Genomic DNA, 17,185 nt, shown 5'->3' with positions numbered 1-17,185 from the left:
ATGCTTTGATGGGAGCTTCTAATAACTATCACCCTAGTGGGTTTGTTGGGGAAGAGTTCTGGCTAGGGCCGTGGCTTTAAAGGTAATTTTTTAGAGTAGTTAAAAACATTAACTTGCATTTCACTTACTGGTTTCATTAAAACATGTTCATATCATTTGATGTTATATTTATATGATTTTTTACAGAATGTACTTAAGGATTTCAAAAAATAATTTAAAATGTTAAATTTGTTGTTAACTATAACATATAGAAACTGCATAAAACCAATGTACAGCTTGATGAATTGTTACAGGACAAACACCTTGTAAATTTTATCCTGGTTAGGATATAAAACTTTGCCAGGCACCCTGGAAGCTCTCCAGATGCCTCTTAATCACAACTCTCTTTGCTAAGAATAAGTCCTATCCTGACTTTTATGGATTTTATTTACTTTTCTTTACAGTTTTGTTGCCCATGTGTGCATCTCTAAATACTACAGGGTTTTTTTTTTTGTTTTTTTTTTTTAATGTCTTTTAAAGCTGTATAGATTTCTTATAAGAAAAGATACAAGTAAACTAAAATGGATTACATATCTTGGATTACTTTAGTTTACTCAGATGTGTACTGGGAAACTGAAGTACTCATCTTTTCCCCAGTATAACTGTGCAGATATTTTCTTCTTAATGTTAAGTATTTTTCCATCTTAGACATTTTCTTTTCTTTTAATGATACCGATCTAATTTCCAGAAATGGACAGAAATAGTCAACTTTTAAGACTATTGAAACAAATATAGAGTATTAATTATCCTTCAATAATTTTGTTCAATTTTTCCCCCAACAAAATGAGTTAAAAACACATTGTCTGAAGAGCTACATCTCTTACTACCAACTTTATTTTTAGACCCTGATGTATGACTTCTGTATTTTCTTGATTGTTTTAACAGCTTTAATTACATTGAAATGTAACATTTGATTTATTTTCCTTATTTGGTGGCTTTGTCTAAATAACTTGATCATTATTCAGTTATTTTAAAATTGACATTGCTCTTCCTTTTGGATGTTTTATGAATGCTGAGAAGAGACCTAATTACTGTTTATAAGGACTGCCTCTTCTGTTGTTAAATTGTGAATTTGTAGGAAGTTGCTTGCTCGCTTGTTATTAATGTATTCTACTTTCTCTTTGAAGAATGTCAAGCTGTCAGCTGAGGTAGAGCCATTTATTCCCCAGAAGAAGAGTCCTGATACATTTATGATCCCGATGGCTCTCCCAAATGATAACGGAAGTGTTTCTGGTGTAGAACCAACTCCAATTCCCAGCTACCTGATTACCTGTTACCCATTTGTGCAGGAAAACCAGTCTAATAGGTAATTTGTTTATTTTTATTTTCTTTTTCGTGGGGGTGGCCATAAAAGCTGACAAAGTGTACTTAATATTTTTCTTTTGTAACTTTTAGACTTTAATCATTTCTCTATTAAGAGGAGTAAATAAAATGATACTGAAATTTGGAAATTGTTAATATGGATTAGTTTCTTATTTTTTCTAAGGGAAAATTGAATTCTTAGGCTATGTCTCCTTCAGTAAGTCATTGAAATTTATTTGAAGTAAGTCAGCTCAAAGGGAGAAATAAAATATTCAGAGGTGAACAAAACCTTTTTGTTTTTTTTTTTTTTGAGATTAAACATCTAATCTCATAGCTGCCAAGACAGTCTCTGGTGTAAAAGAAAATACCAAGCAATAGTCCTTAACTTTGAAGCTGTCATGGTTAGTATATATTAATATTTCTAGACTCAGCTTTTAGTTTAAATTTATGTCTGTGCTATAGTTACAGGATGATTTAGCAAAATTGCCCGCAATTAGGTCATGTGTAACTTAGTGGTTAGGGTGTTACTTATGATGGTCATGATAGCCATTCTAACCCTGCTTACACTGTCTGAGTGATGAGCACTTCATTGGTAGAGTTTATTTTATTGCTGTATAAAAGTACTTTCAGCCTTTTTCAAGTTATGTCACAGAAAATTTTGTTTGTCTAGGACTATACATGGATGAGACAGCTGGTGACTGGCTATAGGCTCTGTCATTCCTGAGGGCTGAGGCAATCAATATTTCTACCCCATCTCTAAACCATTGTTGCACACTAGTGTGCCAGCCAGTGCACATTCTTTGAGAAATTGTGGATGTATGGTATATAAGGCCATTCAACTACTCAGATATTAAGTGTTCAAGTTAATATTCTGAGACTCTTAATAAAGAGTCTTGAGGGTTAGACAAATAGTAGGAACTAAGGAATCATTTTCAACTGAAGTTAGTGTTATATTAAATACCTTTGCCTATATTGGATAATGTGCAAACTGATTCATGAAACTAAATTTAATAATACTATTTTTCTATTTGAAAAAATGGCCACGTATACAGTATGATAAACTTAATTGATTTTCTTGGTTTACCAAATGATCTTTGTGAATTCATGAGTAAACCAGCCAACAGATTATTTTAAAAATATTTTTAGGAATATGGCCGTGAACATTTTACTGTTTTGCTTTGTCATGGGAGTAATGAGGAAAAGCTCTATGCTTCAGCTCCCTACTCCCTAGGACCCTGTATTGATTTGGTGGGGGGCTGCTGGGATAGGAAGAATTTTGCTAGTGTTTTATATGAACTACACTAGAAGCAGCTCCACCGCTGAAGATGTCCGTGAACAGATTTGCCTCTTCTCTTCTTTCCCTTGGACCCAGAGCCTGCTTCTATTGCCAGGAGGGGAGCCAGGAAAAGAGCTGGACTTGGCCAAGTGATTAGGGGAGTATGAGAGGAGGAGGAGTAGGCTCTGGGATTGAGCTGAAGAATGAGAGGTGGAGGAATTAAATCACCCTGTGTAACGGTCACCTTACACAATGGTCACTTTACTCTGTTCTTTACAGAAGGCTGTCACAGTTGTTTACCTTGAATGGGAACTTTGGACTGCCATTGTTGGTAGATCCAGTAGCTAAGTGTTTAACTTTTAGGCAGAAATATCTTGAGGAAGTTGAAGGCAGAGTTACAAACTATACTGGTACGTGGAATACTGTAAAACCATCAGGTTGGGTTCGTTTATACTGTTGTTTACATGTTACTACATGTACATAATGATCTCTGTAGCAAAAAAATGTATAAGATGATGATAGTTTTGTCTCCTTTCCCAAAATTATCACAAAGCCACTGTTCTGTACTGTTTTGTCTTCTATTAGTGTAAGAGATTTTGCTTTAGTGGAGTTTTTAGACTTGTCAGTAGATTTGTTCTTCTTTGATTTGGTTTTACAGACAGTTTCCTTTATATAACAATGATATACGATGGCAGCAACCCAATCCAAACCCTACTGGACCATACTTTGCCTACCCCATTATATCTGCTCAGCCACCTGTTTCTACAGAGTATACATATTATCAGCTGATGCCAGCACCATGTGCCCAGGTTATGGGTTTCTATCATCCTTTTCCTACACCTTACTCCAACACCTTTCAAGCTGCAAATACTGTAAATGCTATCACCACAGAATGCACTGAGCGTCCAAGTCAGCTTGGACAGGTCTTCCCATTGTCCAGTCATCGAAACAGAAACAGTAACAGAGGATCAGTGGTCCCAAAAGTAAGTGTCTGGTCTTGATTGGCTTTTAAATTTGATATTACTTATATTAGTATAAGTAAGTTGCTACTTGGGTTGATTGACTGTTAATGCTGAATTTGCTATAAAACATACTGTTCCTATTGTGAAATGGTAAAGGGTATGTAATTCTTAAAATAATTTTCTTTGTGTTGTTTATTCCTCATTCTTAATCGTGGTGTGATTGATAATCATTTTCATGTTCCCTTTAGAGAGTTTTACATAACATAAGGCAGAAATATTTACAAATTAATTTAGGGATAAAAATTGCATGGTGACACCAGCCTTCATAAGTGATTAGTGTGGATCTTGTGCTAGCTGTGTTGAATGGCTAATTCATTTCAAGATATTTCAATTGGCCAGGTGCAGTGGCGCACACCTATAATCCCAGCACTTTGGGAGGTCAAGGCAGGCTAGTCGCTTGAGCCCAGGAGTTTGAGACCAGTCTGGGCAACATGGTGAAACCCCATCTCTAACAAAAATACAAAAATTAACTGGGCATGTTAGTGCATGCCTGTAGCTCCAGCTACTTGGGAGGCTGAGGTGGGAAGTTCAGTTGAGCCCAGGAGGTCAAGACTGCAGTGAGCTGAGATAGCACCACTGCACTCCAGCCTAGGTGACAGAGTGATACCCTGTCTCAAAAAAAAAAAAACAAAACAAACCCCAAAAGCTATATTCAAAAGTTAGCAGGAGACATTATGGAAAAGAACATTTGTGATTCATTAGATCCTTTCAATTTTATTGTTTTTAATCTGTGAATTTTTAGTAGGAATAGCAGTTTATTATTTAAGAGATGCTTTACTTTTATATGAATAAGGGTCTCCTAGGACTGAAGAAAATGAAAGATAAATATGTGAAACCAGTTATTCAGTACCAACCTTCTGACTAAGTAAAAAAAAAAAAAAAAGAAAAAGAAATGAAGGCTTAGACTCACAAGAGAATTAAGATTTAATTTTAGTTAACTTTTTAACTTAAAAGGCTATTTTACAGTTGAAGCCTTATTGTCAAAGCTAATGGGAAGAAGGAACATGTTTCTAAGTTAGCACTTTTTAGCTGATAGAAGAGGTACATCTTAGACATATCTTACGAGTACATCATCAAGGAGTTGATGCTTTCCCTAAGATTCCATTAGCCCAATTTCTTCAGTGAAGTCTTTGCTGCTTCCTCGTATAATTTCTAAAAATTGAAATACAAGCAGCAGAGATTGCTTTCAAAAGCTTTTAGTTTTTGTTCATGGAAACATTCTTGGTCAAGGAATATCCTTTTGGGAACTCAGAATGGAAAAAAAAAAGTGTTAGAAATAAGATAGTAGTATAAAATTTCCAGATGTTGAAGGAACATGATTTCTTAGGATACATTCCCAGCAAGTCAGTTTAGGAAGTTCAAGAAGTTAAATTCAGAGTTCTATTGTGTAAGTTGCTATGAAGTGATGAATACTTATATTTTTAAAAGTAAAGGAAGAGATCAGTTTTTTAATATTGATTGATTGATTGACAGGGTCTTGCTCTGTCAGCCAGGCTGGAGTACAGTGGAGCCATCATTGCTTACTGTAATCTCAAACTCCTGGGCTCAAGTGATCCTTCTGCCTCAGCTTCCTGGGTAGCTGAGACTACTGATGTCTTTTTTTTTTTTTTTTTTTTGGTAGCGATCGGAGGTCTGTATGTTGCCCAGGCTGGTCCCAAACTTCTGACCTCAAGTGATCTTCCAGCCTAGGAGCCCAGGAGTTTGGGATAATGGGTGTGAACCACTGTGCCCTGATAGGATCAACTTTTTTATATTTTCTTCTTGAATTCTGAAGCAGAAATCATTTTTCATGTCATTGCTTTTCTGAAACTAAAATTTACTTTGCAATAAGTTACCTTTTAAAAGAAATTTACAACCCCTTATATGACATTATTATACCCCTGCTGTTAATTACTTTTTGACTGAGAAAATAAAAAATACAAGTAGTAGTTAAAAATGAATTCGTTTATTAATCATACTTATATGACATTATTATACCCCTTATATGACATTATTATACCCTTGCTATTAATTACTTTTTGACTGAGAAAATAAAAAATACAAGTAGCAGTTAAAAATGAATTCATTTATTAATCATACTTGTGTTGTTATTTGAAAAAGTGTATAAATGTGTGTATAATACATTGTTTAGCCTATTATGCTTTGCTGCAGGTATTTCATGAAACCCTAATACTATTGCCCCATGGAAGCCAAGAATTTTGAACATATACTTAGCTGTATTTTGTAATAGATGTGTATTTTATAATGTTTAGTACATTGAATAGTTGTGTGTTTTTTGTTTTTTTTAAATCAGCAACAACTTTTACAACAGCATATAAAAAGCAAAAGGCCGCTGGTGAAAAATGTAGCTACTCAGAAAGAAACAAGTGCAGCAGGTCCCGATAGTCGATCAAAAATTGTGCTTCTGGTAGATGCTTCACAGCAAACTGGTAAGGCAAGGGTTCTTACATGTGCATCACTGATTTTGATCTTTTTTCATTTGTCACTTTATAATTGTAGTCTGTACCACTTGTCAGAATTGTAGACTTTCATCCTTTCTTTTGTCCTACCACTTTGTGAAATTCTCTAGGAAGGATAAAGCAATCTGTGTCCTTAATGTTCTTTCAATTTGCTTGCTGGCCTTGTGTACAATTTTGGGCGGGTTTAAGGTGTCCTTTTCCTTTTGTAATAATGGAGTAGTTCAGAAACCAGAGATGGAATTTTGCAGATACTATAGAAATTTGAGGAACTCATTTTGGTTGAAATTAAAGTTGTACATGTTTTTATAACTAGATTAAAACCCTTTATAAAACATCCTAATATCCTATACATCTTCATAGAAAGAACTTAGCAAAGTTTCTATGGCATATTTTGGCGTGGATCTGAACCAAACCTATGTATGTCATCTATATCCTGTTAAGTACAAATTTTGAACTAGTCAAATATCATTTTGTCAAACATTTTTAGAGGACTGTACAGGCATTAAATAAAAAAGCTTTCACCTGGTAATAGACAAGAATTAATATTCTTACAATGTGCTATTTTTTGCAGTTTATATTATGAAATTTCGCTTTGTATCCTTGATCTCAGTTTATTATCTGTAGAGTAGATGTTTATCTCCTCTCATCCATAGTCAGTGACACTAGTAAACAGTCTTTGTTCATGATCCAAGACTAAGATCCATTCAAAGTCATAATTAGCTTTTCTATCTCTGTACAGCCTCCATTCAAATGAGGTCTGAGTTGAAATGAATAAGATGGCTTATGCTTTTTTCACTTAGGTTATACCTTTTCTTTTGGAGATCTATTTATCTTTTTACGGTTGCTTAGATCTATTAGGAGCAGAGAAAGGATCTGAAAATCAGTTTAAAAAGTCTTGCTGATAGTACAGTTATTGTGTGGTTAAAGAATAAAGGCATGCGTCTTTGAGATTAACAGACTGACAAATACTTGGAGTGGCTATGGAAAAGAATCACAATGTAATATATTACAAAGTTTTCTGGTTTGGTTATCTTTAGTCATAGTGACCCATTGCTATGTGCTTTTAACCCTGGGAAGGCTTTAAAATATCCTTACTTCTTTATGTTGCTTGTTATTTTAACCACAAAGACACTCTGAGGCATAGGAATTAGAAAATGAAAAGATAAAGGTGAATTTGGATAGAATATTACATATTGTACATTCTATTAGTATTTTTATTTTTAGTTTTCAAGTTCAAGGATTGTAATTCTATCAGTATTTTTATTCTTCAGTTAAGTTTTTAATTTCTGAGGATTAATTGGTATCAAGCAGAGATCAAATTAAATATTATAGTTTATTAGGAATGTCTTTCCATTTGTAACAGATTTTTACATTTGAACACAAGCTCAGTATTTAAAAAGAGTTTATAATAAGACGGCTGGATCTAATATAATATACAAAAGTTAATTGCATTTCAGTTTGCCACCCACAAAATTTAAAAAAAAGATGTCATTAACAATAACACTGAAAAAGAGAGTTTCTGGAAATCTTAAGAGAAGACGTATGGGATGTGTAAGCAGAAAATAGTAAGACTAGGCTGGGTGTGGTGGCTCACACCTGTAATCCCAGCATTTTGGAAGGCCAAGGCAGACAGATCACTTGAAGCCAGGAGTTCAAGACCACCCTGGCCAATATGGTGAAACCCCATCTCTACTAAAAAATACAAAAATCAGCTCTGTGTGGTGGCAGGTGCCTGTAGTCCAGCTACTTGGGAGGCTGAGGTAGGAGAATCACTTGAACCTGGGAGGCGGAGGTTGCAGTGAGCTGAGATTGCATCACTGCATTCCAGCCTGGCAACCAAGCAAGACTCTGTCTTGAAAGAAAAATAAAAAAGAAAGTGATAAGTCTTTATTATGGGACATTAAGAAAAACCTAAATATCATGTTCAAAGTAATTTTGGGGAAGCTTGATAAACTAATTCTAAAATAAAGGAACAGTGGTCTCAGAAGACCCAAGACATCCCTGGAAAAGAACTTTTCCTCTAGATATGGAAACTTATAAAGCTGTCTTAATTCCTATAGATTTATTTTGTCGATGCAGTATACAAAAGTCAAACAGAACAGAGAGCCTAGAAACAGACCCCACATGTGTATGAAAACACGTGTATATGGAAGATGACAGAAAGAGCGTTGCCGATTTGTGCCCCATGCAAATCTATTTCAGATTGATTAAGGATGTAGGGAAGCCCAATGATAGAAGAAAATGTAGGCAGATAACTTTATGACTGCAGGGAGGGAACTGTTTCTAAAATTAAGAATTTCTGTTTATTAAAAGTAAGTGAAAGAATAGGCCCCAACTTGGAAAAGACTTTTACCATGTATATAACTGACAAAGGATTAGCATGAGATGTATAAAGAATTAACATGAATCGATAAGAGAATGATCCTACCCTGTCCTTGGGGCCCGTGGAACACTGTGCTGGTAGGCTAAACAATTTTGCAGGAATATAGGAATTTTTCTTTGGACCCAGCCATCTCATTCCTATGAATGTGTCCAAATGGAGCCTCCCCCTAGAAAGAGAGGGGGCTATTTGATTAAAGGTGCATATTGCCACAGTGCAGCACAAGTACTGAAGCTTTCATAGTGTCCACTAGTAGCAGGTAACAAGTCTTGCTTGGACACTACTCTAAGTACAGGACACCCGCTCAGTGGAATAATATGGAGTCATCTGATAATTATGAAGACTTGTCATAACATGACATCATATTAAGCAGAGTACAACTCAAAATTAAATCAGTGTTGTATAAAAATTATGAATGGGCAGAAATGTGGAAAAAGGAAAACTTGTAATTTGTTCATAGAAAGTCTTGTTTTTTGTTTTTTGGAATGTCTTGCTGCAATTATAATTTGTGAAATAAGAAATACAACTCAGAAAAATGGCAGAAGTCAGATAATTCAAAAGTAATATTAATAAAAATTTCACAGAAGGGAAAACACTTGTGGCTAAAAGCAAAAAAGAAAAAAAAAAAAGATCAGCCTCATTATTAAGCAGGAACATACTAATTAAAATCCACAATGAGCCACCATTTTATACCCAACAGATTAGGTACAGTCTGGATGATAATGTAAAGTATTTAATGAATGTATGGATCATTGGGTGAATATACTATTGTTGGAGTATAACTGTCTATTAAGTACCTTTGAAAATGATTGGGCATCAAGTAAAGTTGGATATGTGCATCCCCTAAGTTCTGGCAGTATTTACCGTAGAGAAACTTACATATGCATGTATGCACATTCACGTGTCTGTGTATCAGTGTCAACAATAATAGTGTTCTTAGTAGCAAAACTCCGAAACAACTCAGGTGTCTTATCAGTGGTACAAAGGATAAGTACATTGAGGTATATTCATGTAAAGGCGTTCTAGATTCCAGTGGCATTAATGAATTATAACACATGCACCACAATCTCAAAGCCAGTGTTGAGGTGTGGCAGGGGTGAGAAGTCACATGGGCAAAGTGGTGTTTTAAAATAAAGTTGAAAACTGGAAAATTATATGATTTAGGTTTTAGAAATACAGAAATCCATGGTAAATCTATAAAGAAAAGTGAAGGAATGATATGCACAGAATTCAGAATAGATGGTAAGCTCTGGGCTAAGAAAATGGTATAGTAGTGGAGGGGAACACACAGCAACCTTCAAAAGATTGATGATATTCTCTTTCCTAAATGGTTGATGGTGATTTTAGTATTTTAGTGATATATGTTAGTCTGTCTTCATAATAAAAACACACAGGCTGGGTGAGGTAGCTCATGTCTGTAATCCCAGCATTTTGGGAGGTCACGTTGGGTGGATCGCTTGAGCTCAGGAGTTTGAGACCAGCCTGGGCAACATGGCGAAACCCTGCAAAACCCTGTCTCTACAAAAAATAACCCCGGTGTGGTGGTGGTGCATGCCTGTAGTCCCAGCTACTTGGGAGGCTGAGATCGAAGGATTGCTTGAGCCTGGGAGGCAGAGGTTGCAGTGAGCCAAAATTGTGCCACTGCCCTTCAGCCTGGGAAACAGACTGAGACCCTGCCTCAAGAAAAACAAAAAACATTAACCAACTTACCAGGAACATCTTACCTTTTAATGAACTTTTCAAAAAGTTGTCACCTATTTCTTCATTTATGAAATTTGGTATCTATTTTCTTACAATCTTAATGATGATTTAATGAGAATTTATCAATTTGCTCATCACAAACAATTGTCACACTTTCCTTGCCTTTGTAGATTTCCCATCAGATATCGCTAACAAGTCTCTCTCAGAGACCACTGCCACAATGCTCTGGAAGTCCAAGGGCAGGAGAAGAAGAGCATCCCACCCCACTGCTGAATCTTCTAGTGAGCAGGGGGCTAGTGAAGCTGACATTGACAGTGACAGTGGTTACTGCAGTCCCAAACACAGCAACAACCAGCCTGCAGCAGGGGCTGTAAGAAATCCTGATTCTGGGACCATGAATGTATGTGGCATCGTCTTGATTTCTTTATTGGTCATTGATATCAGTATTATTATTTTGCATCCTCTGCTAAAGCTTAAGTATCTGTTTTCATTAACAATTACTACAGTAATAGGATAGTTACAAATGTATTTTGTATTTTATTAATAAAAATGTTCATTTGTGAATAAGTATGATAATATTGTGATATGCATGCTTCACACTAAATTATAAAACATTTAGCAAAGTACATAATGTTGGTTCTCAAGTAGAGTATAATTGTCTTTTTGTTTCTTTTTTTAGCATGTGGAATCATCTATGTGTGCAGGTACTTATTTTCTGCATTGTGTTTTTGCTATACTTTCTACTTTGTCCATTATCAAAGTTTTCCTTTTAAGCATGAGGCGTGCTGATATTGCAAACAAAACTTAGAAATCTTGCAGAGATTCAAGGTAATTTGGAAGTACAGTTTTGCTGATCAGCTTGAGAAAATGCCAGCTGGAGATATTCTGTAGGAGGACACTTGTATTACTAAGAACTGTAGTACTACTTACAAGTTTATAGGGCTGGGTAAGGTGGCTCACGCCTGTAATCACAGCACTTTGGGAGGCCGAGGCAGGTGTATCACCTAAGGTCAGGAGTTTGAGACCAGTCTGGCCAACATGATGAAACCCCGTCTCTACTAAAAATACAAAAAAATTAGCTGGACTTGGTGGTGAGCGGCTGTAATCCCAGCTACTTGGGAGGCTAAGGCTGGAGAATTGCTTGAACCCAGGAGGCGGAGGTTGCAGTGAGCTAAGATCTCGCCACTGCACTCCAGCCTGGTAAAGAAGAGCGAAACTCCGTCTCAAAAAAAAAAAAAGGTGTATAGAAAAATTTTCAGTATTGCATTTCTAGTGACTGAATTTCAGTATATGAAATCAGGTCAATTTAGGTTTTCCTGTCTTTTATAAGTAAATTATAATTTAAAATTGTATTTGTTATAGGTGGTGTAAATTGGTCCAATGTAACTTGCCAGGCAACTCAGAAAAAACCTTGGATGGAAAAAAATCAGACATTTTCTAGAGGTGGAAGGCAAACTGAACAAAGAAATAATTCACAGGTAATTCGAATTACGGTGGAGAAAATTAATTAGGTATGAGACGAGTCATTTTAGATTTGTTAGTTACAGTGGTGTAGTGGATATGCACATTGAGTGATTTGAAAGTGAACTATCGTGTAACTTTAAAATGGCTTAGCTAATAAACTTAAATAATGAAACAAAATGGCAAAGTGTTGAGTGGGTATATATGGTACCATTTTTCTACATTTCTATATATTTAAATATTTTATAATGTTAAAAAAGGATGCCCTTTAATCCTGTTTCATTTGCCACGTCTTTTTCCCACATAAAAATTCAAAAGCATTTTGTGCTTTAAATATTGATTCTTTGATCTTAGGGATGGTAGCCTTGTCCACGTGTCTTTACCTGACTGTAAATACCCTTTTGTGCTAATGGCAGTGCCATAGTGATGGCTTGCCATGAGGTAGTCAGGGCAGATTGCTGAGGCCCAGAGGAACAAGGTGTAACTGCAGTACAGGAGAGGGGGCTGTGCACTGCCATGAACTACAAATAACTGTAACTTCCTGCTTTGGTTGGCTGTAAAATCAGGGAGTTGTTTAATGGTCATTATTTTTCCTTTTCATTTTTTTAGATGGCCTTCTTGGATTCCTTAACTCTGTTAAGGAATTAAAACTATCATATGACTATATGGATATATTCATCTGTGAATAAACTTAAATAGGAGCAAGTTACTAATGGGTTAAATATGCCAACTATTTGCCTGTTCCTTTGCCTCCCTGGAATGGAATATAGGTTGAGCATTCAAGAAAAAGTTTCAGATTTTAGAGCATTTGGATTTGGGATTGGGATCCCTAATCCAAATCTAAAATCTGAAACTTTTTTCTTTTTAGTTGACACGTAATAACTGTACATAGTTGTAAAGTATAATGGGATATATTGATGTATGTATACAATGTATAATGATCAAATCAGGGTGATTAACATATCCATCATCTCAAACATAGATCATTTCTTTGTTTTGGGAACATTCAGAATCCTGTCCCCTATTTGAAAATATACAATAAATTATTGTTAACTGTAGTCACCCTACCAGTGCTATAGAACACTAGAATTTATTCCCTCTTTGTAGCTGTAATTTTGCATTCATTGACCAACCTCTCCCTATCCCTCTCCCTCAATCCTTCCTAGCCTCTGGTAACCACTATTCTACGCTCTACTTCTGTAAGATCAACTTTTTTAACTTCCACGTGTGAGTGACAACGTGTGTTCTTTATCTTTCTGTGCCTTGCTTATTTCACTAAACATATTGTCCTCTAGGCTCATCCATGTTGCTGTGAATGACAGGATTTTGTTCTTTTTATGGCTGAACAGTATTCCATTCTATATATATACACCACATTTTCTTCATCCATTCATCTGATGGACACTTAAGTTGATTTCATATCTTGGCTAATGTGAATAATGCTGCAATAAACAAGAGAGGCAGATATCTCTTTAACATACTGATGGCTTTTTCTTTGGCTCTAGTAGTGGGATTGCTGGATCATGTGGTAGTTCTTTTTTTAGTTTTTGAGGAAACTTTATACTATTTTCTGTAGTGGTCATACTAATTTACATTCCCAAGATCGGTGTGTATACGAGTTTCCTTTTCTCTGCATCCTCACCAGCATACCAGCATTTTTTTCGAGAATAGAATAGGCATTCTGAGACGAGAAAATACCTCCTTATGGTTTTGATACACATTTCCCTGATGATTAGTGATGCTGAGCATTTTTTCATGTATGCTTTCCTTTGAGAAATGACTCTTCAGATCATTTGCCCATTTTTTAATTGAAAAATATGAAACTTTTTTAGTGCCATGACACCGCAACTAGAAAATTCTGTACATAAGTACTTAACACAACTTCGTGTAATGCACACAGTTATTTAAAATACTGTATGAAATTACCTTCAGGCTATGTGTATGAGGTGTATATGAAACACAAGTGAATTTCAGTGTTGAGTCTTGGATCCCATCCCCAAGATACCTCAGTATGTATATGCAGATACTCTAGAATCTGAAAAAATCTGAAATTCAAAACACTTCTGGTCCCAAGCATTTCAGATAAGGAATAACTCAACCTGTACTTCATATGTACCTTAACATTAATTAGGCTGTCAAAAAAACAAAATTCACTCTTCCCTGTGGTTATTGCAAAAATAAATCATTTGTGGCAAGCTGGTGAGGCAGTCTAACTTTATTTGATTAAAAACAAAAGAGCTAAAAGAGGAATCATTTATACAGATTGGATAAACAAATTCTACGTAATATTTACATATGGGCTGAAATTTTCTGCTGAGACTGTAATCGCTAGTCCTACCCGTGTTTACAGTTTCAGTACTATTGGTTTTGCTATCAGTAGCTCACTAGAGAGGAAATAATACTCAGATGAAAAACATTTTATCTCTTTCTCAAAACTGATGAGGAATGTTAAAAGAACAAAAAAGAAAACTTTGCAAATATATATGGCACCAAAGAACTGGAGCCAGATGTTTGACAATGTATTTGCTTTCTACTTCTGATGCTGTTATCCTTGTACTTTACTTAAGTGTATTTGTTTGATTTTTGAGATGCAGAATCTTTTTAAGTCAAAATGTTTTCCCTGTTTGCAATTTCTGATTGTTTTTAGACTCTAGACATCTTTTAGAAATCAAATAAATATTGACCTGTATGTTCTGTTACTTTTTGTAATATAATATTTCAGGGCATTTTTATCTGAGATTTATTTGTTCCGTGGTAAAACAAAATGGAGTGGATTTTCAAAGTAGTTAACCAGTTGTCCTAACATTCTTTCCCTGGTTTTTGTTTCCATTTTAGTGATTTGCTGATTTCTTTTTTTCTTTTATTCTTTCTTTTTTTTTTTTTATAGGGTCTGACCTTGTGGCCCAGGCTGGAATGCAGTGGCACGATCTTAGCTCACTGCAACCTCCGCCTCCCGGGTTCAAGTGATTCTTCTGCCTCAGCCTCCTTAGTAGCTGGGATTACAGGTGCCCAACACCACGTCTGGGTAATTTTTGTGTTTTTAGTAGAAACGGGGTTTCACGATGTTGCCCAGACTGGTCTCAAACTCCTGACTTTGTGATCTACCCACCTTGGCCTCCCAAAGTTTTGGGATTACAGGGGTGAGCCACCGCGACCGGCCTACTGATTTCTTATATGCTGTTTTGGGGCTATTTGTTTTGTTCAGTTTATGAGATTTTTGCACCTGTACCATGCTGTTTAATTACAGGAGTTTTAAACATCCTTACCAGTGTTTTAACATTGGGTAACATAGATCATTTCTTTAGTCTGGTATATGTCTAATTTTAAATGATGGAAAGAATCCAAAAACTTGAAATCTTTTAAAATGGCTTTATTTTATAGAATAGGTTGAAAAGTAAATGAGATTTTAAAAAAAAGATTATATACAATGTAAAAGTCTCATTTCACCCCTGCTTCTCCTTGACTTCTCCTCTCCCCCTATACCTCTCCCACTTTGAGTAAATTCTTGTAGTCTTCCAGAGTTTTTTCACTTCATTATAAGTAAATAGATGTATATATCTTATTTTTGTTCTTTCTTTACAAAAAAAGAGCATATCTACTGTGTTCTCTGCTTTGTTCACTTACAGTGTATCTTGGAGACATTTTCATAATTTCCATAGTGCCACGTAAAGGGCTTCCACACTTTTTCCTTTTAGACAACTCGTAATATTGTGTGGATATACCCTTGTTGATTTCTGTAGCCTTATCAATGGATACTTGAGTTGTTTGCAAACTGTTGCTGTTGTAAACATGCTGCTGTGTCATTTAGAAATGTGTATGTATAGAATCAATTTCTAGATAAGGGACTGCTGAGTCAAAAGGTAAATTCATGTGTTGTTTTGGTAAATATCACCAGATTGTATCAGTCTGCATCCTCAACAACAATGTGGAAAGTGCCTAGTATCATACGGCTTCAGATACAGTGTGTTTTCAGGATTTGGGGTGTATGCCAGTTAGATAAAAATTATGTCTTAATGTAGTTGATCATTCTTCCATGTGTTTAAGGAGCATTGGTATTTACTTCTTTTCCTGTGAACTTACCTGATCCTATACTTTGCTCATTTTTTGAATCTTGATCTATTTCTTTCTTTTTTGAGGTACATTTTAAAATCAGTTTGATCAAGTTTTTATCAAGTTCCTGAAGTTACTTGGAGTCTTTAATATGTAACGCAAGTTGCAAATATTTTGCTAGGTTTTCCTTTTTATTTTTTACTTTGCTCATTATTATCATGATTATTGCCATGCAGAGTTTATTTTTAAAATAACATTAAGGCCGGGCGCGGTGGCTCACGCCTGTAATCCCGCACTTTGGGAGGCCGAGGTGGGTGGATCACCTGAGTTTGGGAGTTCGAGACCAGCCTGACCAACATGGAGAAACCCCGTCTCTACTAAAAATACAAAATTAGCTGGGCGTTGTGGCACATGCCTGTAATCCCAGCTACCAGGGAGGCTGAGGCAGGAGCATTGCTTGAACCTGGGAGGCGGAGGTTGCGGTGAGCCGAGATTGTGCCATTACACTCCAGCCTGGACAACAAGAGTGAAACTCTGTCTCAAAAAAAAAAAAAGTTAAGAAGTTTGTATTTATAAATTGACTCTATTGGTCCTTTTTTTTTGATGGCTTTTAAAGTGTTTTAAGTCATAGTTGGAAAAGCTTTGCCCCTACTCCAAGGCTGTAAAGGAATTTGCTTGTTTCTTCCTCTAGTATATTCATGGCCTTGTTTCTTTACATTTAAATATTTATTCCATTTGGAGTTTTTCTTGGTATATGATGTGAGATATTATCCTACTTTGTATTTTCGAAGTGACTTTAAAATCTTCCAGCACCATTTGTTGAAAAGTTTGTCCCTTCTGCACTGACTTTAATTACCTTTATCACTTAATAAGTTCCCAAATATATTGGAATCCATTTCTGGACTTTCTATTCTGTTCCATTGGTGTTTAAATTAATCTGTAAACTTAGAATCAGCTACCTTTTATGATATGTCATCTTTCTATGCAAAAACAGTATGTCTTCCTATTTTTGAATCTTTTTTTTTTTTTTTTTAAACGAAGTCTTTGTTGCCTAGGCTGGAGTGCAGTGGCACAATCTCAGCTCACTGCAATCTCCACCTCCTGGGTTCAAGTGATTCTCCTGCCTCAGCCTCCTGAGTAGCTGAGATTACAGGTGCCTGCTACCACGCGTGGCTAATTTTTGTATTTCAGTAGAGACCAGATTTCACCATGTTGGCCAGACTGGCCTTGAACTTCTGACCTCAAGTGATCCACCTGCCTCGGCCTCCCAAAGTGCTGGGATTACAGGCGTGAGCCACCGCACCTGGCTTGAATCATTTTTTGGTGTTCTTTAGAAAAGTGGTATAAGGCAGGCATGGTGGCATGCACCCATAGTCCTATCTACTTGGGAGAGTGAGGTGGGAGGAACGCTTGAGCCCATCAGTTTCAGGTTACAGTGAGCTATAATGGCGCCACGGCACTGCAGCCTGGGCAGCAGAGAGACCCCGTCCCAGTT

General features: G+C 36.0%; 1 protein-coding gene across 2 annotated transcripts in view; it reads left to right on the top strand.

Annotated features, from left to right (window-relative positions):
- SECISBP2L (SECIS binding protein 2-like) overlaps positions 1 to 17,185 on the top strand; it is a 57,868-nt gene that overhangs the window by 7,300 nt on the left and 33,383 nt on the right. For both annotated transcript variants that reach the window (XM_011967299.1, XM_011967298.1), the window contains exons 2-7: positions 1,167 to 1,345; positions 3,276 to 3,600; positions 5,933 to 6,068; positions 10,350 to 10,579; positions 10,859 to 10,883; positions 11,542 to 11,657. In XM_011967299.1, the coding sequence (XP_011822689.1) occupies positions 1,167 to 1,345; positions 3,276 to 3,600; positions 5,933 to 6,068; positions 10,350 to 10,579; positions 10,859 to 10,883; positions 11,542 to 11,657 (1,011 nt within the window). The remainder of the gene's footprint in view (positions 1 to 1,166; positions 1,346 to 3,275; positions 3,601 to 5,932; positions 6,069 to 10,349; positions 10,580 to 10,858; positions 10,884 to 11,541; positions 11,658 to 17,185) is intronic.

The sequence above is a fragment of the Mandrillus leucophaeus genome, unplaced genomic scaffold, assembly GCF_000951045.1.
Source record: "Mandrillus leucophaeus isolate KB7577 unplaced genomic scaffold, Mleu.le_1.0 Scaffold798, whole genome shotgun sequence".
NCBI classification, from domain to species: Eukaryota; Metazoa; Chordata; class Mammalia; order Primates; family Cercopithecidae; genus Mandrillus; species Mandrillus leucophaeus.
This window is presented reverse-complemented; position numbering and strand designations above follow the sequence as displayed.